We start from the raw sequence: 24,219 nt of genomic DNA, 5'->3' as shown, positions 1-24,219 counted from the left end.
GAGGTGGGCTTGAAGCTGAAACTTGCAAAATGCAAATTTTTGTTACCTGAGGTCCAGCACTTGGGCCACATAATAAGTGCTGCCGGGCTACATCCAGATCTCACCAAGACTGAAGCCGTAGGAAATACTCCCAAACCTCAAGATTTGAAAGAGTTGCAAAGCTATTTGAGTTTGGTGACCTTCTATGGAAAGTTTCTCCCTAACCTGTCAGATGTACTGCAGCCATTGAATGGCTTGCTTACCACTGGAAGTGGTGCTGGACGGCAGTTGAGCAATGTGCTTTCATGAAAAGCAAGGAGCTGCTTGCATCTGCCAGTGTCTTGGCCCATTATGACCTCTTCGAACCCACGGTGTTGATTACTGATGCTTTCCCTCATGGCCTGGGGGCAGTCCTGGCACAGAGAGAGCCTACTGGAGAAAAGTGACCGATAGCCTTTGCATCAAGGAGCCTCATGGCCGCTGAGAATTACTGTCAGTTGCATAAAGAGGCACTTGCCCTCGTGTTTGGTGCCACAAAGTTCAGGCAGTATCTCTCAGGATGGAAATTTGAAGCGACTACCGGCTACAAACCCTTGCTGGGCCTGTTAGGTGCTGGAAGGCCTATTCCGGAAACATGCTCGCCAAGGCTTCTTCGCTGGGCATTGCTGCTGGCAGAGTACATCTACAGCTTGAGCTATAGACCTGGAGGCCTGATAGCCCATGCAGATGGGTTGAGTAGACTCCCTTGCGAATAACCGATTACTTTCCAGGGGTGCCTGCAGAGGTATTCATGCTTGAAGGTGTCTATCCCCATGTGCTTTCATCAAAGGTGGTTGCAGAAGCCACTGCAAGAGATCTGGTGTTGTCAAGAGTGCTACAGGATTTATGGTCTGGTCATGTTCAAGACTTGACATCAGAGGGTGGGGTGGGGGGAGGGGGGGGAGGGCATAAGTGTCCAGATTTAATGAGTTGAGTGTGCATCAGAACTGTGTGCTCTGGGGAAACCGTGTTGTGGTACTCTCCAGCCTCCAAGGGGAAGTCCTCAAGTTACTACACGAGAGCCACCCTGGGGTCACAAAAATGAAAACCATTGCCCAAAGTCGTGTGGTGGCCGTCATTAGACAGTGACATCGTAACCACGGCTCAAGAGTACTGCTCCTGCCAACAACAACAGAGATCATTGAGACCAGTGCCTATGATGCCGTGGTCGTTCCCAGACAGGGTCTGGTCAAGGATCCACGTGGACTATGCATGATCTTACCAGAATTCCCTTTCTTTTTTAATTGCAATTGATGCATTCTCCAAATGGATTGAAGTTTTTCCCGTTTCATCACCCTCAGCGGAATGTACAATTGCGTGCATGTGGGTCATATTTGCGAATCACAGCCTCCCAGACATGGTAGTATCGGACAATGGACCCGCATTCGCGAGTGAAGCGTATGAGACATCCTTGAAGAAGAACGATGTTAGTAGTACATCGTTCTTCTTCTTCAAAGATGCTAGTACCGCCTTATAACCCTGCTTCTAATGGTACAGCAGAGAGAGCCTTTCAACCTATGAAAGTAAAATTATGGAAGAGTACGCATTTGTATTGGTTGGTTCATGATTACAAGCAGTAAAACAGCGCTAAACAACAGGACGAGGAGAGGGACAAGACACCAACGCTGATTAACAACCAAGACACTTGGTTGTTAATCAGCGCTGGTGTCTTGTCCCTCTCTTCGTCCTGTTGTTCAGCGCTGTTTTACTGCTCCTAGTCTTGGTTGTTGGTCCAGGGGATCTTTGTGCACAAATTGCACGAATACTGTTATCATATAGGTCGACACCCCCCGAGGTCACCGGGTGTTGCCCATCCAAGCTGTTGATGGGACGGAGGCTTAGGACTGCATTGGATCTGTTGCGGCCAGATCTAAGAAAAACAGTTCTCCAGAAACAAGTCGCTCAGAAGATGGAGTATGATCAAAAAATGAAATAGAGGGTGTCAGCACAACCAGGAGACAGAGTATTCACCAATAATTTTCGACCACGTTCAAGCTGGATTTCCGCTGTAGTCACCAAGCAACACAATTCACAGGTGGAGCTACAATTGGATGACGGGCGACAATGGACACGGCAACTTGACCATCCAAGGCCACAGTCGATACCCCACCAGCGCAACCGTCGGTGCTCTTGCCCTTCTACTGCATGCTCAGAACCACATTTGACTTTATCCTCAGAGGTGGGTGGTTTAACTGAAGCAGCGACAAGCTTGGAGGGTCAACTACTACTATCTGGCGAGCGCTATCAACTGGAGACCAGTGACACCATAACATCAACATGCACCGATTGCTCTCTACCTCTGTCCCCACCTAGGCTTCGTAGGAGCACTAGGGAACGCCGTCCGGTGCTTCGGTTTTCTCCTTGAACTGTAACTGCTTATATGCTGTTAATCTGTTGTGTTAAGGGGGGATGAAGTATGGTAACTGACATTACCAGGGGGCATGCGATGTACAATAAAAAGCAGAGCGCATGACCTGTGCGGTAAGTGTGCCTACACCCCTCATAGCGGCTACGGTGTCTTCATTGCCGTGCGCTTTGGCCGCGAGTCTGGCCACTACAATGAAGTGCGCAACAGCTGGTGCGAAAATTTACACGGCTGCATCAAACCAACAATTTCAGTTCTTGCAAGCTTCAGTGGCTTTAAAATACAACACAATGCGCTCGTGCAGTCGTGATGCCTAGCTAGCACAACGCAGTAAAGAAGCAGCAAACAACATTTAGAACTTCATTGAAATGCCTTTATACTGCATGCTGTACTGCAGACGAACTCGTTGCTTATCCGTCTACATATCATGGAGTGTAAAAAACAGCAACACGACAAAGGAAAGGATGAGAACAAGAAATTTCTCGCCGAACAGCGGCGATCCATTGCTGCCGTTGCTCCCGCTGATGAGGCTTTGCGGGGAATAATTAGAACCGTATTGCCGGCACGTTTTTGCTGGTATTTGAGCCCCCCACCATGCAACAATTCTTGTTTGACATTCCTTGAAGCGTTGGCCACCCCACACGTGCGAAGGGTGTTGCTTATTTTGCTCTGAAAACATGAATAAAACAGAGAAGCACGATCAACAATGCAGCAAACTACGGCGCGTGGCTGGCTCCTATCCTGAGTGCTCTACGCAAGGCCACCACCAGTGGCGCATCCATCGGAGTGCACTACGGGCATAGCCAGTGGCATACATGGCGTTTAGCAATTTTAAATGGGGGAATACCCCAGTCTGTATTTTGCGCCAATTGGCATCCTCTTCACCGCTAAGTTGTGGGTGAGGCAGCAGGTCTTTTCTGGACTGTTTATGAAAAGTGCACAGCTACTGTTAACATCTTGTGTGGCGCTCACAGGTCTCTTTTATTTTAACCCTTACAGTGACACTAAAGCGAAACAATAAATCAGTTTAGACTAATGAAGCATTCTTTGAGAACCCTGCGGGCAGTCATTTCAAAAAAATAGTTTGATTATTAGATGAGAAAATGAAGGTCTAAGTATCAGTATTTCAATTTTTGCAGCGAAACCCCAGCGCCAGTACGTCAGTGTGACGTCAAGGATTCCAAAGTAAGTTTTCGCATTTGGGCCGCGATGGCTGAATAAAGGTTCCCGAAACTTGCCATGTTTAATATTTGGTTCCTTCAGAACACAATGTAGTCAATCTGTACTGCTATATATAATTAGTAGGCCCCAGAAGGTGTCATCAAAATACAAGACGTCACAGCCCCTAGGTGCGGGAACTTAAGTAGGCATTGCCACCCGTATTTGATTCTTGCGCTTTTTCTGGCTTACCTGCCAACCTAGTGAGATAAAAAATCGGGAGACTTTTTATTCACGCTAGGGGGGGGGGGGGTGTTCCATTCACTGTTTCAGCTTCCTGGGGGGGGGGGGGGTCGTTCAAACTTTCAGGCAGTGGTCGATGAGTCCTTTTGCAGGGACCTTGCAGTAGCAGACTTTGCTCACTTCAAAAATTTGTCCGAGTAGCTTTGCTCAAAACAAGGTCCAGACTGACGGCCGTTCACTAGCAGCCGGTGTTGGAGAGTTGTGTTGCACATTGACGAGCGGAATGCAGTCCTAGTTTCTCGCGCCATGCTAAAAATCCTCTCATACTCTGCCTTGCTATGCGGTATTACAAGTAAATCGAGCATCACCTTAGCAACTCGGTGAAACATGTTTTCCATCAGTGTTTTTCATTTTTCCAACCATAGACCACTGCACGTCCCACCTTTCTCCATTCAGCATGCCTTCTTGAAGACTGTACGCCTGTAGTGTGGCAAACTCAGCTTCGAGAGCATCTAAAGTGTCTTCAACAGATTCATTGGAATCTCGGGGCAGCAGCTGAGGGAAACTCTGAATAAAGAAACGAAGACTCGAGAGCGATGCCTGTGAAATAAATTTCAGGTTAGCCACCTTTGCATTCTTCAGAGTTGCGTTTCAGAGTTGCGTCCACATCTATAACGCTTCGCCTCGTCGCATTTCGGAAACATTTTCCATAGAAGAAGCCAAACGTGGTCGCTGACACTAAGGGGTAGGTCGTGTTCAACGAGGAATACCATAAACAGGCACTCCACACGTATGGCACTGTCGTCGCAGTTGTTCTGGAGAAAGTTCACTATGTTGTCTTGCTGCTCAGCGGCATGAACATAGCTTTGATGCTTCGTCGTAGAAACATGCAGTTTGAAGTCGCCTTTGCCACCGTGAGACACGCTGACGTCGCATCCACACGTTATACAAAATGCAAAATGTTCTCCTTTTCTTGATGTCAAAAAGCACGGAAATTCAGAAGTATAAGATCGAAAAAACTTCTGCAAATACCTTTTTTGGGCTTTGATAGCGCCATGGCATCAAGCACACAAGGACTGTAACTTTACATGTGCATCGCACACACATGGCCTAGCCAACACTAATCATAGGCACAAGCAGCATAGAATAAAGAACCAAGCAGCAGCAACAAGATACACCATGGAGGAAGGATTGCATGAAATGCAAGAGCTACACTGGCTCTGGCTTTGGTCGGTCTACTAGGCACCATAGTCGGCTGCTCAGACGATGATACCGATCGTGCTACTGCGGCCGTTGTTGGTGATGCTGACGATTACGATGTGGCTGTAGATTCCACGGTGCCGGTTTCGCAAAAACTATTATTGCGCAAACAGAGACCACTTTTTAGGAGATATAAGACAGTGATCGTACAATCGGAAAGTTCAGTAAAAAAATCCAGCGTCTACCGGGCGAATCGGGAGGGTTGGCAGGTATGGATTGTCCTGCTCAAGATTGTCCTGCTCAAGTTCCTGCTGCGACCGCAATGACGTGTCACCAACAGCATTAAGAGGGGGAAAGAAAAATAGACTGACTCTTAGCTAACCACTGCTGCACAAGGCCACAACAATGTGGAAGCGGGCAGCCAAGCAAGTGCATGTGAGCGGTGATAGAGAAAAGGGGGAAACATAAGCAGGCAGCACAGCCCGGCACAGTGTCTGGTTTGGTTTGCAAGCTGCCACCAAGTGAAAAGTGAACGAAAGCGATGTCACCGTCACTGTCCCACTGCCTTTTCCTTGGTTTTTTCGAAGTCTAGGTTTCACGATATCCATCGAAAAAATTTTTAGAGATAAAGGGCGAAATACCCATGGGCTGACACCACAGCCAGAAAAAAATTTCGACCTAACCAACATTTCAAGATATGAAAGTTGCAGTTAACGAGGACTTACTGTATGTGTATCAATGTAAACAGTTGTATCTCTGTGCACAGCAGATGTGCATTGTGAATGTGTGTATGTGTGCTTTGATTTACAAAAGCTATTTGTTGAAAGTTAGAGCTTGTCTTGAGTTTCCATTTAAAGTGAAGCTTTCTTTGGCTCTTCCTTCGACTTTGCCACTGCTGCTGCTGCTGCTGTGGGCTGCTGTCGTGCACACCGCGTTGGGGTGGTTCAGAGCGTGTATATAGATGACAGCGCGAGTAAGAGAGAAAAGGTGACGGGAGAAACTCATTTTCACCCCACCCCGTCGAATGTGCACAATGCCCTCTGGAGCTCCCTGGCCGTTGCCACATTAGCCGCTTGACAGCTGTAATTATTGGTGACTCCCCTCAGAGGCATTGCAGAAACTGCAGTGCTTCCCGTTCTATTAACATGCGAGGCCAGAGGGGACGCAGATAGAACTCCAGAGAGGAGGAGAGGGAGAAGAGGCAGTTCCAATATAAGAGAGGGGTGACCTGAGAAGGCAAGGAAACCCCACTACTATACGACAGCAGTTGCGGGGAAACAGGACAAGCTTAAGTTCAAGATACAGTACAGTACATTGCTGCTATTTCTGAAAAATAAACGCCATGCAAATATGTCAAGCGGGCAACTTACGCAGGGCGCATAGAAACAGAGCTGCATTAATTAAAGTGCACCGCAGGGTTCAGACGATACTACGGACGCAATCGACCGTCAAATCAACGCTTCTGTGGCCGCCGCAGTAGCTTTGCGGCTATGGCATTGCTAGTGGCCATGGATTTGATCCCAACCGCGACAGCCCTATTTGACGGGGGCAAAATAGAAAATGTACATGCACTTAGATTTTGGGGCACGTTAAAGAACATCACGGTGTCAAAATTAATCCGGAGTCCGTCACTATGGCGTGCCTCATAATCAGAGTGCGGTTTTGGCATGTACAGCCCCATAATCCAATTCAAGTTTAATACTTTGGCCACTATGCGATGTGCCATGTGAGGCAGTGACAACACTCAACTCTCTCAGAGGTTATAAAATATGGTGCACAACAATGCCTCAAGCAAACACCTCTCCCTGTGTTCTGTGTATTATGCAGGCAAACAGCAGTGGTGCATGCAAGGTAACGTTTGACATCACCACACCACTCCCATATTAGCCTAAATATTAAAGAACTTAAGCTTTAACCATCAACGTCAACGTTAATTATCATCAATCAAAGAATCCAGCAAGGACAGCTTTGCTTACATCAATTCGCACAGTGAGTGGGATCTGCATAATTTTTTGTCTCCATCATTTTGAATACAATCTGTCTCTACATACTGGGCCTCCTTACTTTGCCATCCCAGACTGTCCGGGACTACCTGTGATGCTACATACGCAATGCTTATTGGCTGAAAGCGCCGCCTGGTGCTGTCTGGGACGGTCAGAGATGGATAATCAAAGAGGCCCATTAAAGCTGGACCACGGACCTTGGGTAATTGATCATCACAATTGTGGTGCAGCAGGGACGACCGAAGCAACATAGATGGGCACACAACTTGGATGAGTAGGCACCTTTCTTTTGCCAAGCCTGACCTGTGTACGGTAGTGTGAGCGCTCGTGGTCCGTGGTCGGGCGCACTGTCCAGTCTGTTGTGGACTTTGGTGGTGGTGGTGAGCCCTGAGAGGCCTCCAAGGCATCCATGGGCTCCCGACCCTGGAGCCAGTGTTGGCAGAGTGCGTGCGTTTGCGTGTCCGAGTCTCGGCCTGCCCCTATCCACTGCCACTGCTGCTGCTTCTCCTTGTAGTCCAGGTACGGCACAAAGTCCTCTGGCAGCAGCCCTACATGAGACATGACATTTTCGTGATTTTGAGCAATCAGGCACTGCCAAAGCCGCCTGAGGTAAGAAGTTAACTCTTTAATGAGCGAACTTATGCCTCAAAGAACAAGTACAGTCGAACCCGACTATATTGAACCCGTTTACACCGAATTATTCTAATTATCGAACAATTTCTGGTAACGGTATAGTTACAATGAGTATATATAGCAAAAATTACACTTACATTGAACAAAAATAGCAGCGACTCTCGATATATTGAACATCAAGTGGAGGGAAAGTGCCCCCAGAAGTTGGCTTTCCTTCGCGGTAGCAGGCAAACTCGGCGGCGCGGCACCATCCAACCGCTCTCCCTACTGTGACCGCGCTGCCTCGGGCTGCTCGGGCGAGCTGTCGACATCCTCCTGCAAAAAATTATCCTGGCCCGCCCACAGCGCTTGCTCAGACAGCCAATCAGAGGCTCTTGTGCCTTGTCGTGTAAGATGGTGAAAGTGCGAGCTGTTTCACTGCTTTTCTGGTTCATTGTGTTTGCGCCTTGTGGGCCTTCTCCCACAGTGTTGCCATGATGAAGCGGCATAATTCACCTTTCGTCGTGAAGCTCGAAATCATAAATCGGTGTGCAAGATTCTGAGGAGCACTCTCAGCAAGATTAGGGCTAAAGCGGCGAAACTCATGACCCAGTGCCCATGGCGCCCGACGCGTACGCATGACCGTGTACAAGTGGTTCTTCATACGTGCTGGTTTCTGCATGCTCAGTGACGACTGTAAATTCTGATGAATGCGACGAAGCCGTTGTCAGTGTTGCCAAAGTTTGGAGCAAGCTGTCAGAATTTTCAGAAGCTGTTGACGAATCAACAGCGGACGAATTTGTGAGTGCAGATGATGGTGTCGCGACCATGAGAGAGCCCAAAAACGAAGACTACATAGCAGACATCGTACCGAGCACAAATGAAAGTGGGCCCAATGAGGAAAGCAACGACGGTCCTTTGCCCACATCCTCCGAGGTGATTGGTGCACTTGCACTAGTCCAATGCTTCTGCGCGAATGCGGAAGGTTGCGGCCTCAGCTGCTCCGACTCCTTTTGACTTTGTGGGGAAGTGCGTGCGTCGCAGGCAGCGAAATTGCCGAAGCAGAAGGGAATGCAGGACTAATTTATGGGAAACTAAGCTAGTTTCATCAATAAAGTGATTTTATAAATGGTATGTGCTTTTATGACATCCAATTATTTAGCAGGCTTAAATCGAATTATGCACTATATCGAACTGATAGGCGTTTTTTTGCAAGTTCGATATTACCCGGTTCAACTGTAACACCCAAAGCACAACGAAAGTGGCAAGCAAGATTGGTGGTCCTTGAAATCTCATCCACGGGTGAAGCAGGTCAGCTATTAATACATGGTTCACTGTTAGGGGTGTGGAAATATAAAAATTTTCTAATGCAATCAAATACGAATACTAAGCTACAAATATCACATACAGTAGAACCTCGTTGATATGATTCCATTATGTACGATTTCCCAGTGCCAATGTTCGCAATCGTGATCCCATAAAATGACCCAATATGCAGTTAATTTTTTTATTTTACCTGGTCATATCTTCCTGGAAAACACGCTCTTTCAGCACCAATATTCAGAACATCGCCAAAATGCGATTGTATGATATATTTTCCAGCCGCTAGATCCCATGTAAACAAGAAAAGGCATGACGCATGCGCAGTCAAGAACAGTAGCTGCCCACCGCAGCAGCTTCCCTGCAACACTCACCCGCCTCAGTTTTCTATCCTGGTACCAGCAAATATCCTCCTGGGTCATCACACGCCGCATTCAAAGCTGTCGCCCCCAACCCTATTGCGATAAGCTTCTTCCCCCATCTGTTTCACAGCTTGTAGGGTGCAGTGCTGTCGGAAGAGTACTGCATACTCTTAATGGATGATAATCCAAACACTCCACCGTTCCCTGCTGCAGGTGGTACAAAGTGCGAGTCATGTTTCACGCTGACAGCATTGAAGGTGTCGTATTCAGGCATCACGCACCGCCTCTATTTTGTTCTGGTTTCCCGTTGCAGTCTTAAAACATTATGCAATAGGAAAATGACAATGAGCGTCTCGGGCTGGTTGACCTTCACTAGCTCAATGCATGTTGGCGTCTCATGCCGCAACAATTCGCGCAAAGTGAGCTCGTCAAAATTTTCAACCAAAATGTCCCACTTGAAGGAGCTGCTGACCCAGGCTGACTTTGAGGAGCGCAAACATAAGCTTGGCGAAGCCACAAAAATGACCCTGTGTGTCTCGAGCTGCTCGCACACCACCAACTCGACAAGCATCGGCATCTTGTGCTGCAATGCTTTTTATTACGTAGACATCAAGCACAATTGAGCCAAATTTTTTAGTGACTTCAAATCGTACATTTTGCCGGTTAGTACTTTCTTCTCAAGTATTTTTTTCAAAAGCATATGAATGAGGTTCTACTTTAATAATATGCACATGCATTTACTTAATTAGCAAGTTTGGATATTTTAACATGTTGGAACATTGCAATTACATTGTAAACACTAAAAAATCAGACTAGTAAGCCATTATGCTAAAAGATTGTGTATTTGGCTGATGTTAACTTGGAAAATTGAGGAATTCCTGCTGGCTTTCCATTCTGTCTGTGCCTTATTCTGTCTGTGCCTGTCTGTGCCTTATTGTACAGCATCAAATGCCTGTAAACTCAAGAGGCATTTGATCCTGTGCCAACTGTCACCCATTACCCTTGCTGTCAAGCAATAAGCAAGGCAAAAGCTGCTCTTTCACCTAAACAAAACAAAGTGGTGTTGTACTGTTTACAATGACCAGGGCTTAGAAAAGAACTGCAAAAAAATTGCCTTTTTTTTCCTACTTTTTGTGCCATATGCAAGCAGGATTTCTGAAGCACAGCTTGCGCAGCAAGCCCCTTCTGTTCTTGCCCTTCAATGTGAAACACCTCACTGCATTGGCAAAACTATGATGCAACCACCAACATAATGCGTGGTATACTACACTACACGACAGCAAAAAGAGACAGGGCACCTTTTATTGCGTGAAAAAAACACTTTGATTGAGACTTCATAAGCATGTGTAATGCATCCGTACTCATTTACATAGCACCTTTTAGTATACTGTGATGTGCACAGGAATTGTGGTAACACTCATCACAGAATGGTCATGACTTGCAAGATCTGTATTTCAAGTCCCGGATTTCGCCTGGGTGTGTATTGCGGTAACGAATCAGCCATTGCTCTATCCTCAAATGTAACATGCACGCAATGTGCTACTGCAGTGTGCATGTGGTTCACATTTCTGGAATGAAATATGAGAGCCCAGCCATAATAGCTTGTCAGCTTGGTGACTAGGTCGCCAGTAAGACGGCCTCTACACGCTCCATTCTCTCCTTTGTGGTTCTGCACAAGTTTCTGCAGTGTAGTCCACATGCGTTTCTGTACACAGTTTGCACTGCCCTCTTTCTTCACATGTGTGAAACACATTTGCTTCATTAATAGCGTTGTACAACCGGCTGTCACCATCACAACGCATGGCCATGAAGCAAAGGGGAGCACTGAAAAAGAATCATTGCCACCTGCACTTCCATCCGTCCAGCATTGGACGATGTGCTCTTTCGGCACGGCACGAATGCTGGAATTTCCCGTCAGCATGTATTAAGGAGGGTATTCTGAAACTGCCCACTTAGTTGACATGTCCATTTCATCTACTGCTGAAGTTCCAATTGGCTAGGCCTGGGGTACGTGTAAGAAGGGGACAGGTGCCCCCAGCGCCAATCAGCACTTCAGCAGCAGATGAAATGCACATAGGTGGACACTTACAGAATACCCCCCCCTTCCCCGATCTTTTGTGTTTTGGCCCACAATCACAGCCAAGGCAGAGAGAGAAGTCGTCAAGAAAAGGCAGGGAGTTTAACCAAGCCGAACTTGGCAGGCTACCCTGCACTGAGGAAAGGGAATTGAAAGATGAGAAAGAACAGAGAAGTTCACGCCTTGCACTGGTACACACGCAATTTTTCATTCAAAATGTGCTAACTTCGCGTATGAAACTTTCTTGGGCATTTTTTGTGTGCTCTATGACCAGCATTTTCCTACTCGTACTAAAACAAAGCGCTCCTCAAAGATTTCATTTCATTTCATTTACTGAACCCTCAGGGCCAAAGGCATTAAAGAGGGGAGTGGTTACAAAACAGAAATACATAAATAAATACAATGCATATTACAGAACAAGTATTATCATCTTCCTGTTATACAATGTTAGCTAGCGCAGAACGAAAATGCTGGTTATCAATTATGTCGACTATATCTTCGGGAAGGCGGTTCCATTCACGTGATGTGCGAGGCAAGAAAGACTGAAATGCAGTTTTAGTGTTACATGTTTCAATGCCAACTTTGTGACGATGGTCAATGCGATTTGACACGTATCTGGGGGACGAAATGAGGGAATCGCGTAGCATGGGGTGATGGTATAGTTTATGAAAAAGGCTCAAACGAATTGTCTGCCGACGGGATGCTAGAAGAGGTAAAGAAAGATTAGCTTTCATGCTTGTTACACTTGCGGTACGGTTAAAGTTGGACAGGATAAAACGAGCAGCGTTATTTTGAACCAGCTCAAGTAAAGTTATCAGTTTTTCATGATGCGGATCCCATATCGCGGCGGCATATTCCAAATTAGAACGTATTAGTGTTTTATAAAGCAGTAACTTCAAAGAAGATGGAGTTTTGGAAAAGTTACGGCGCACGTAGCCCAACATGCGGTTAGCTTTGTTAGTAATGTATTCAATATGGCGCGTCCAGTTAAGGTCAGCAGAAATATGCACACCCAGGTATTTATATGAAGTAACCGCTTCTAACGCAACGTTATTTAGGTAGTATACAGGCGGAGAGTTGGCAATTCTTGATATTCGCATAATTTTGCACTTATTAGTATTAAGTTCCATAAGCCATTCATTACTCCAAAGAGAAATGTTAGAGAGGTCACGCTGAAGACTGTTAGCATCGTCGGGGGATTTTATTTCACGGAAAACAACACAGTCATCAGCAAACAAAAGAATGTTAGATGATACAATGGAAGAGAGATCATTGATGTAAATAAGAAATAAAAGGGGTCCAAGCACTGACCCTTGTGGCACGCCCGAGTAAACTTCGCTGAAAGGTGAGTTAAAATTATTAGCGTAAACGAACTGCGATCGGTTAAGAAGAAAGTATTCAATCCATTTCAGAACATTGTACAGTCGCCCACCGATTTTCCGGACTCCAAAAATTCGGACATGCCCGATTATTCGGTCAGCTTCACGGCACCGCCATTACCCCCATAGACCATAATGTATAACAACTGCCGAAAGTTCGGACACGTTGCAACCTCTCGTCTGATTTTTCGGACACTCCTTGAGCCAACTCAATCGAGAGCATCATGCACCGACTATGACCGGCGCATAGTTCGACTTGCTGAACGCGATTTTTGTTTTGAACAGAGCCTCCTTGCTGCCCCACGAAGTGGCGCTAATGTAAATCTCCGCTCACCATCATCGCTTCTGCCTGGTTCGATAGAGTGGCTCTACAGCAGTTCCAGTTTCAGCTTAGTAAGCCATGTCAAGACAATCCAGCAGCTGATTTGTTTCTTCGCGCACGACGCTGCGAGCAGGCTACGTTTTTCGTTTGTGCGACTGGTGTCGGCACGGTGGTGTTTGCTTTGTGTGCTGTGTCGAGGTTTCAGTGATCCGAGGTTTCGGTGATTCGGTGAACGGAAACATCGCGTCAAGTGTCTAATGGCGCCGACAGTGCCCGCGCAGACTTCGCTGGGGAATGCCGGCAAACGGGTGCCGGGAGGCCTTATTTGTCGCCTTCCGATGTGCTCCCTACTGACGCGGAAAATGTTCTGCCGAGACCTGCGCAGTGGTTGCATTGCAATTGCGGACACCATCTCATTTGACAGTTTCACAGGTGCTGACGTGGCAGTACTGACATGCGCAGAACTCAACGACGGCGAGATCATTCGTCAGGTTTCTGCTGCACCGCCGGACGATGACTCCGAGTCGGAAGATGACACACAACATGCTACGCTGCCGTCGCATGGGGAGCGTGCACAAACAGTGACTGTACGACCCTCTCCGAGATTCAGGCTTATCTGACTGCGCGTAAACGGAACAGAACGGTGCATTCATGATTTCTTCAAGCCTACTGCCGAGCCCGAATAAGCGCGTGGAAATAAAGGATTTCATTTTTTTTCTTAATCTGCTTTTTCGGACATCTGTTTATTCGGACATTTCCGCAGTCCCCGTGAGGTCCGAATAAACGGTCGGCGACTGTAGTCGATATTCAGTTGGGTTAGCTTTAAATATAATAAGCGGTGACATACCTTGTCGAATGCTTTCGAGTAATCTAGGAAAATGCAGTCAGCTTCTGATGCGCTATCTAAAATATGGTGAAGTTTGATAGTGAAACTAACAAGTTGTGTTTCACAAGAAAATGACCTGCAAAAACCATGCTGTGGGGGTGTAAAAAATGAGTTAGACTTGAGAAAGTTCACAACGTTAGTGAAGATTACATGTTCTAATAGCTTGCAACAAGTACTAGTGAGCGAGATGGGGCGATAATTTATAGGGGATGTTCTATTTCCTGACTTGAATAATGGAACCACCTTCCCGACTTTCCATTGTGTTGGCAGAGTGGAACTATCGAGAGTCTGCTGAAATAACTTTGTTAGTATTAAGGAATTGTAGACAATTGTATTTTTTTAAAATTTAGCATGAATGCAGTCAAAACCGGGCGATGAATGAAATTTTAGGGCATCAATAAGTTTAGCAACGCCAGATGAATCGATGAAAATTTGAGGCATAGTTGGGAAATTATACCGGAGTGGAACGGGATGTTTGGTGCTTGATGTGCGCGAGAAGTTGAGAACAAAGGTTTCGTTAAGTTCTGATGCGCATAAATGAGCCAGAACAGGGTCGCCTGACGCGTCAGCTAAGTTAATAGATTCTTCGGTATGCGGGTTGATGACGTGCCAAAATTTTTTAATGTTGGTAGATAGCATCAATGGTAAAGTGTTAGAGAGGAAGTTATCTTTTGTTTGCTTAAGCGCAGTTACATACGCATCAGCGGCAGTCTTGTATGCATCCCAGTGTGCGTTACATTGAGATAGCCTGGCTGTACGATAATGGCGCTTTTTTTCTGTTAGACAGGCGTCTTATATGGGCGGTATACCATGGGGCTTGAGGATTAGAAGTGACGGTGCGTCTTGGAACATATTTTTGAGTTAGTTTGTGAACTTTGGCCGTGAACATAGACCAGTTAGCTTGCACAGAGCGTTCGTTAAAGTTTTTGAAGAAGTTTTGAGTAAAAACTGATAATTCATTGTTAATGGCATCGAAGTCTGCTCTAATATAATCTAGTATGGTCTTTTTCTTTCTTGCAGGTTTAGGACAGGCAGTGTTAATGTTGAAAATGAGCAAAGAGTGATCACTTATGTTAGGTGATGGCTGAAGCAAAGTAGGCTCGATTGGTTAGGATCAAGTCTAAAGTGTTGGCTGTGTTGACAGAGATTCTGGTAGCGTTAGTGACTAATTGGGTAAGTGAAAAAACAGAGCATAAATCAAGAAAATCGCTGGCATCGGATGAAAATGGAGATAGGGTGGGAGGCTGGGTAACCCAAGAAATATTCGGAAAGTTAAAATCACCTAGTAAAAACAAGGAAGCCGATGGAAATCTGGTGTGTATTATGTTAAGTTCGTCATGAAGGTCGTAATAAACGAGCGTGGAGAAGGAGCAGGACAACAGCATACACCGAATATTATTTTCTGATGGTCAAGAGTAACTGATGCCCAGACAGTTTCCAAGACGCTATTAGTGTAGATGCATGATGACGATATGTCTTTCGAAATAGCAAGGAGTACGCCGCCTCTCTGTTGGTTAGTTCGGTCATTGCGATATACTGCGAAGCGGTGTGCGTTGTGAAAGAGTTCGTTATCGTGAATTTGAGATGATAGCCAAGTTTCAGTAAGTGCGATGATATGCGCAGAACAGGTGTCGAATGCCGATGAAAGAGAAAGAGAAGTTTTCTTATTCAAGATACTTCTGATGTTAGTATACAGATAAGAAAACCGTGGATCACGGCAGAACTATTCTAAGAAATAAAAGAAAAAAATAGTCTATATAACAAGTTTATTGTGTCCCGTGACATGGCAGATCTAGCCAAGTTTAAAATATACCGTAATAAACTTAATAAGCAGCTGCGGCTTGCTAAGATTCACTATAATAACAAATATTTCGAGTCCTGTTCGAGCGATAGTAGGAAAGTATGGAAGAAGGTCAATTCGCTACTCGGTCGTTCACCTGATGCTCTACTCCCTGTTATTATTAAGAAAGATGGGGTTGATATTAGCGCTGAAATGTTACCTGATGTTTTTAATTATTATTTCACCAACATTAGTACGTTGCCCACAAATAGCAGTGCTTGCCGTTATATTAAAGCCGCCCCTCATGACACCGTTTTTTTCCGGCCGACTGATGAAGGTGAACTTACCTGTATTTTTTCAAATTTAAAGGACAGTAGCACGTGCGATATAGATAACTTGCAGATGAAACCTGTTAAATATGTTCTCAATGTAATTGCCCCAGTGCTAACGCATATTTATGACCTATCACTCGCTAGTGGTGTCTTCCCACGTAAAGTGCAAGCTGCAAAAGTGTTAGCTTTATTTAAGAAAGGTGATAAAACAGCTATGTCCAACTACAGGCCAATATCTATACTCCCGATCTTTTAGAAAGCTTTAGAAAAAATCTTTTTTATCTGTGCATCTAACTTCCTTGAAACTAAAAGCCTCCTCACTGACTCGCAATATGCCTTTCGCAAACACAGATCGACTCAGCTTGCACTTCTTCAGCTGAAACAATACATTTTACGAAATTTTGAGGACCGCCAGCTTACTTTAGGGGTATTTACTGACTTTAGTAAGGCATTCGACTCCATCAGTCATGAATTGTTATTAAATAAACTTATCTACTATGGTATCCGCGGTGTCGCCTTAAAATTATTTCGGTCATACTTGCAGCATAGATGGCAATATGTGTTCATTAACAACAAATCGTCCAAAATTTCTTGTGTTATGGCAGGTGTTCCCCAGGGCAGTATCCTTGGGCCTCTTCTGTTCAATCTTTACGTCAATGATCTCATTAATATTGATCCCGATGCCAAATTCATAATCTATGCCGACGACACAACTGTCCTGTTTTCGTCCAATGATGCTTCGGAGCTAGTGTCAGTGGCTAACTCTTGTTTGGAAAAAAATATATTTATGGTCTCTAGAAAATGGTCTCATGATTAACGCTGAAAAAACAAAGGCAGTTTTCGTTCAACCGAAGAATAAGAATACCTGTCTTTGTAGGGACATGGTGTTAGGGTCTTCTAAAATTGAACTTGTCCCTTCTGTAAAAACACTCGGAGCCTTTTTTGATCAAAATATGAGCTGGAGCGATCATATTGATTTTCTTGCAGTCAAACTCTCCCAAATTACTGGACGCATTTTCTCTATTCACTACATACCTCGGAAGATTAAAATGTTAATTTATAATGCTTTGTTTGTGAACCACCTTCATTATTGCTGCCTTATTTGGGGCACCACACCTGTTACAAATATTAACCGTTTGCTTGTAATACAAAAGAAAAATTGTTCGCATAATTAGTGATATGCCCTTTGACTCCCCATCTGAGCCCCTATTTAAAAAACTTCGGATAATTAAAGTCAGTGATATGTTTAACTACTGCCTTGCTCTTGGATACCTAAAAGAAACCAAACAGAATTTAAGCCTTGTTTCATCTCTGGCTAGATTAAAACACAACATCCCATGTTATATCACAAGAAGCCAACAAACATTGACACCGAGGACAACATAGGGGAAATTACGTGTGCTTAATAAATGAAATAAATAAACGATAAAGTAATGGAAATTAAAGTGGATGAAAAAACAACTTGCCGCAGGTGGGAACCGAACCCACAACCTTCGCATTTTGCGTGCGATGCTCTACCAATTGAGCTACCGCGACGCTGTTTCCCCATCCACTTTTCTTGGGTATTTATGTGTCCTAAGGGAACCCTGGGAGTGTTAGCCAGCGCCACCCCTCACAGACCTTGGCGGCGGACGAACGTCCTTTCTGCCGCAGGCGTCACGAGTACGTGATCTTTTTGGGTTAAGGCACCTGGTCAATAAACCCACATATGCTACCTGAAGGCATCAATGTAGCCGGATTCGAGACCCTCGTAATGTAATAAACAAGAAGAAAGGGGGTTAACCGAGGGGCCCGATTTTTATTAGTCATATCATAAGAAGCCAACAAACACTGACACCAAGGACAACATAGGGGAAATTATGTGTGCTTAATAAATGAAATAAAGAAAAAATAAAGTAATGGAAATTTAAGTGGATGAAAAAACTACTTGCTGCAGGTGGGAACCAAACCCACAACCTTCGCATTTTGCGAAGGTGCAACATCCCATGTTGTAACACCAGGCCCCCAGAATACTGGTGTGGGCCGCATGTGCGTTCAACCTATGGTAACCAAATGACTTGTTAAACTCTCCCCCCTCTGCTGAATAATCTCAGATTTACGTCCATCGATGTACCTAATTGTTCTGGCAGAGAACTGTATAATTTCTATTGCCCCATGAATTGGGTTTAACCATGTACCTAATGTTTTTCTTTTCACGAGTTTTGTGTATCTATATATTCATATTGTTTGTTTTTCCTGAGCTGTTTCATGTGTCACGCAAATTGTTTAAGTGAGATCTATGTACTACATGCCATTACTCTCTTTCCTTTCTTTTTCTTTTTTTTCCCTCGCTCCTTGCTGTCTGCTGCCTTTTGCACCTTCTGGTTATTAGGACCAGTCAAGTTGCTTTTGCAGCAACTTATTTCCTAATGCCTTGGTACTTTGTACCACTTGTTTTTATGACTAAAGGTATTATTATTATTATTATTATTATTATTATTATTATTATTATTATTATTATTATTATTATTATTATAGGTTTGTTGTTGAGTCAATCATACGTGGTCATATAGGCTGGTGCATTTCAAGAAACGAAGCAGTGCTTTTGTGGCTTTCTACATAGCAGATGGACGAGGCCATGGACCCAAGTTCTTTTCTTCTGTGAAAGGCCCATCACCATCTAAGTACCCCAATGTTGTCCGAGGGGCCATCCTCTCATCTGCGTGGGCACTCACACAGGAGATATTTGATCATTTCTGCTACACATGTGCTGCAATTGGCACTGTCCACCATTCCAACTAGAAATGAGTAAGTGTTCATGAAAGAAGCTCCTAGTTGCAGGTGGCACAGTAACGTTTCTTCTCATTGAGTAAAAACTGGTAAACGTTATAATCTCATATGTGGGCCTATGGAACATGAATAGGCGCCAGTTGGTGAACTCTGGTGTATTCCATTTTCTTCGAGTGATAATATAGGTAAGACTGCTGAGGTGCCAAGCTACATCCATTCTCAACAATGGTAGCGAGGGTCCTTCACATTTTCCATGTGCCTCATGGACAGCTTTTTGGGTGCTTTCATTGCCAATGATGTTGCAGAAAAAAAAAAACCTTTATCACAGCGGCCACTTCGACTACATTAGAAGTATGCCCTTTAGTGTGAAAACATCTATCAAGAGAGACTGCTATGTTCCATGGATTGCCCAAGTTCAGGTCTTTGTAGAGGTTCTTGACTACACTGGCACATTTTGCCAAATGTACAGTGCAGGCCCTCGTTGCCAACATTACTAGACTAGCTTCAGTTTTAAAACTCGGCGCCGTTGCGCGGAACCGCCACCCGTCCGCGCCTTCGTGGCGCTGCAGTCTCGCCCGGCTTCACTTCCTCACTAGCCGGCTACGCGGGCGGGGCGGACAAAGCACGCGGTGCAGCGTTGGTGTATTCTGTGGTTCGTTGTTGACAGTGAATTTCAGCAAGCATGTCATCTGTGGAACTGCAGCCTTCGCCGAGTTTCTTAAGAATATCAGCAGACGATGCTGACGTGCTGCGTACCTGGCTGCATAGGCCGCTATCGGAACGATGTCAATAGTTAGGCGCACCACTTTTTCTGTGCTCCCAGCAATGCGACGCTTCGCTCGGCGTGAAACAGAGCAATTCCTCGTGCCGACCAGGAACTCTCTGCGAAATCAACGGCACGCGCTCGTGCCACTGCTCCTGCGTTCATCGTCGTCTTCCACAGCTGGCTGCGTAGCCGTACATCTTTCCAGCGTAGACTTTCACTTCACTTCTGTCGTCGTAATGGGGAGGCCGCGTTTACGGAGGCATGAGCCATTGCTTAAGGGAGTATGAGCCACTAATGGTCTTACGTAATGGAAAGATTTAATTTTGAAGAAATTTAATTTCGAAGAATCACAAGCGGCAAATCGCAGGTGAAGGCTGCTAACCACGCCGCCGAGCAAACTCGAGACATTGAACGCAAGCGACAACTGCGGACTGCGGGCATACCGTCAGTGACGTCGTTCTCTTGGTCGCAGCCGATTGTGTGTGTAACCTGATAACTGAGAAATACTTTAATGAACCCTCGGGATTAACCCAGTGATAAACACAGGGGCCGCACGTTTCAGCTTCGCTGATTAAGCATCTTCACGCAATGAAAAATCTGACTTCTTTCTTTCTTTCTTTTTTGTGGCTTGTGTGTACAAAGACCGACCTCATCTTTTTTTTGTAGCGCTTCTTTGGCGTGGTGAGAAGCTTCGGTGGGGATGAAGATTATCCTACAATCATGCACCTTGGCCAGATATTCAGGCTCGTGAGCCTAAACTGCACGAAACGTTAAGACGACAGGAAGAAATACAAGACATTTAGAAACGCAGCTTCTGCGCTTCGCTGTATGCGTTTCTTCCTTTCGTGCAGTTTACCTTTCTTTCAGTATTAATGAACTGGCGCGATAAATCTTATTGCTGTAGGTGGATACCGCTTTCTCATGGCATCACCAATTCGGACAAGGAAGAACGCCAGCGAGCGTGAAACACGCGCAAACCGCCCGCCCGCACGAGCTCAAGGCTGTGACGAGGCGTCTGCAGTGGAGCCCGATGGAACAGTGTTGCCCTCTGGCGGCTGTCACAGAAGTGGCGACAGCGGCTGTAAGCGCGCGGACAGGGAGTTTTACAACTGAAGCTAGTCTAGTAACGTTGCTCGTTGCTACTGGATTCAACTTTGTTTTGAGGTACTGCTGGCAGGTCTCGTTGTGAAGGCCTCAGTGTGAAACCCCATAGCAGAAAAAATGTCTTTCAGCACCGTCTGCCACACAAACATTGACCTCGAACAGGTTGCAGTTGCTAGTGGAACCAACAACTCATTGTGAGCTCCTTTTTTAACCATGTTCGCCATAGTTGCTGCATCGCACTTTTAGTTATACAGCTACACTGTAATCCCGCAAGTCGTGTTCAAACATCACAGCTTCACGACCCACTTGGCAAGCATTACATTTCAGTAACGTGTTCACCATATCAAGGCTAGCGATAGTGTACGTTGTGATCGATGCACTTTCGGTACAGCAGTCACTTGTGGGAAAATTCACTTCGCGCTCTGTTGCCAAGACCAAGGAGAGTTCAGCTGCTTTTTACTGTTCTCATTGTTCTATGGTAACTTGATCAACCATCATGAAAAACATTGCATCTATCCTTGCACGGTCTGTCTGATTGTGCATGTCAACAGTGGAAGCGGTCGTCACCGTTGTCACCATCTGTTATTTGCTACACCACCATGTACCGCAGTCATAATCACTACTGGCTGCGATGTTTTCTTGTGCTCTAGCCAAGTATTGCTACTGTCAGCTGCCTTTGGCACCACCATGGCCACCATCTCGATTGCCAGCTGCCCTTATGTAGTGCTGGTGTTCCATGGAGTCCTCCTATCCGCTTTTCCACCAAGGTTAGCAGATGTCTCTGCTGATAACTGCAATGTCTAAGGGCACTCTGGCAATTACCAACCCTGTCGGCAATCGTTGCAATCACTGGTTGCTTTTGTGTCACGCCACTACTCAGAGGCGTCCGCCTGTTTGCTGTTCTGCTGGGGTCTGCAGATGTCACCGCTGATAACTGCGATAACTCCTCATCCTGCATGGCACATTCTTTCCACCCCTTGCAAAATTGGTGAAGCATGTGGAATTTCTGAGCACGGTTTGGTATTGCGATCATGACAATGAACAATAGTCATGGAGTAAGGGTGTTGTCAATATGCGTGTTTGCATCGTGTGTATATTGACATCTGCACCGGAAGCTACCAGAAATTCCTGTACTCCAATCAGAACCCACCCTTCAGTGTACATGCTGGCGACGGGCCAACATAATGGATTTCTTTCTTTGGGGTTTACCTGGAAGCTCTCTTCTGAAGTGGCATTGAACACTTGTTTTTGGTAGTAAATCAGGACAGAAAGATGCCCTTTTGAACGGGACCAAGAGGGTCGGGTTCCAAAAAGTCATTTAGGAATGGCGAACAGTGGAAAATTGGTCTAATTCGGTGCTTTCGTACCAAAACTGAGTATTCCAATGGATAAATATGGCATTTTGTTGCTCAACAACGCGTTGTCTTGAGCAAATTTTTGCCTGGCAGGTGCACCCCAAAATGTAGATTACAAAAGAACTGAAAAATAATTTTTTTTTTTCCGTCTCCAAGAAAGCGTATAGCTGTCTTGAAGCGTGTCACTATTCGCTTACATTGACAATCATTGTGAATGGTTTCTGCATCAGTATTATTATTATTATTATTATTATTATTATTATTATTATTATTATTATTATTAATACTTTCTTTGCAAGCCATTCACCCATTGTTGGTGTCCTAGGTGAAGGTGGGAGGGTTGTTTGCGCAGTGCAGTATCCTGCAGGTGGTTGTGCACAGGCTGTGCAGTTGAAAAATGCACAGCCTTTGTAGCACTTGCTACGATGGGGTGGATGTCTCATTTTTCCTTAATAAGATATGAAGATAGATTCTTATGACAAAATGCTTAGCAGACAAAATGGAGTAACTTAAATAAAAGAAAGAAAAAAAGAGGTATACCTGTACTTACACCACGTATTACTTACTGGCAAGTCAGCCTAAACTTCCATGTTACAAGCTAAGCACAGTAGATCTTACGTATTATTGCAGCCCAGCATGATCAGGCTGTTTTGTAAGAGCAACAAAACAAGACAAAAGATATGGGAGGGGCAGTGTCTCCAATTGGTTGTTGCCAAAGCTTGTTTCAACAATCAAGAGTAAGTTTGGCCAAGTACAGCTCAGTGGGTTAACCTGAACCCTGTTCATTGAGCTCATGATCAGAAGACAAATTCATATGCTAATCGCAAAGAAATAAGGAGAGCAAAATACGCTTCCCAACTGCAGCCTCATTCCATTTTTTTTGCCACCATATTTCTGCCATAACACGGGCATCTTTGCCCTGATCATTTAGGCACAACTATAGAGTTCCTTATGTGGTGAAGTAATAGCAAGACTTCAGATTGGCATCACTATTTGAGAGCTTGGACACTTTGAAGACATTTCCTGGTGAATTATGTATTGGGTGTTACAATGCTTGAGTGTGCTAGAACAGGGTCTTAAATGCTGGAGTGCACAGTTATGCAATATGTGAATGATACTGGCGGGTCACTTAAGTTGGGAGAAAGACAAACTCTGCATTCATTGTAACGACTTTGTACAACTGTTATAAGAAACAATAAACCTCAAACTCTGCCCTGGTTTCAATTGAATGTTGCCGTTTTCTTCTTTTACTGCTTGTACTACATGTGCCCAATGCTAAATGTAATAAGGAAGAACAGATATATTTTATAATTTATTCCAAGAAAGCTTTATCTGTACAGGCATGACATGCAACTCGGGCTGACATGCTTTCAAGAGAAGATGAACTGCCCACAACCTTGGAATGCAGAACTTATGCACTATGTGTAGGGCTGTCAAATTTGCGCTACTATCTGCACCCCTACCAGTGTGACCTCATGAAAGCAACAATCGCAAAAGCCATGTAATTACTCAGTACATTGAACCATGACCATTTTCAAGGAAACCAGCCAGTGTCATTGCATGGGTCAACAGCCTGAGATAGAAATGAAATGTGGCCTTACGCTCAACATGGTATAAATGTCAGAGATGCTGGTGTGCTTTTGCATTGATGTCATTATGGTTTGGATTAAAAAAAAAACAAAGCAAGTGTGCAAGTGGTGTTGCTAACCGAAGAGCTAATTGTCCCACTGCAGGCCCATCCTCACCTATGTAGTCACCTGCCAGGAAACGCAATGCAGAGGAGACCATGTCAGGCCAGCTGTCGCGTCGTCCGAACCACTCCACCTGCTGAGCTCCGGTGGAGTGGCTCCAGGTCTTGACACGCTCCTCGAGCTGCACACAACAGAGGGACTTCACACAGGCAGGCAGAAGGGGCAGCAGCATTAACTGGAGCACATTAGAGTGTGCAAGGTGCTCGATGGACAGCACCACTTTGGTGCGAGCGAAGCCAGCAAGCAGAAATGTACTGTATATTGGTCCACAGACGCAAATTTGGGCTTTAATAATATATATTTTAAGGTAGTCTGCACCCACTGTATCATTCGCAAGGACAAACCTTAACTGAAAACATGTTCTTTATTTTGTCTGCAAACAGTACACAGCAGGTAAGTAAACACTTATTTGTCAAT

The 24,219-nt window shown here is 45.1% G+C and overlaps 1 protein-coding gene and 1 non-coding gene across 2 annotated transcripts in view; both read right to left on the bottom strand.

The window, feature by feature from the left end:
• Positions 1-24,219, bottom strand: part of LOC142583441 (nuclear factor related to kappa-B-binding protein) — a 588,296-nt gene that overhangs the window by 324,640 nt on the left and 239,437 nt on the right. Inside the window, exons 12-13 of the mRNA XM_075693910.1 lie at positions 23,797-23,923; positions 7,291-7,535 (exon numbers count right to left, since the gene is read on the bottom strand). Of these exons, the coding sequence (XP_075550025.1) occupies positions 7,291-7,535; positions 23,797-23,923 (372 nt within the window). The remainder of the gene's footprint in view (positions 1-7,290; positions 7,536-23,796; positions 23,924-24,219) is intronic.
• On the bottom strand, positions 17,521-17,593 carry TRNAL-CAA (transfer RNA leucine (anticodon CAA)). The gene has a single exon. It is a non-coding gene; the product is annotated as a tRNA-Leu (tRNA).

Source organism: Dermacentor variabilis, chromosome 5 (genome assembly GCF_050947875.1).
Source record: "Dermacentor variabilis isolate Ectoservices chromosome 5, ASM5094787v1, whole genome shotgun sequence".
NCBI classification, from domain to species: domain Eukaryota; kingdom Metazoa; phylum Arthropoda; class Arachnida; order Ixodida; family Ixodidae; genus Dermacentor; species Dermacentor variabilis.
This window is presented reverse-complemented; position numbering and strand designations above follow the sequence as displayed.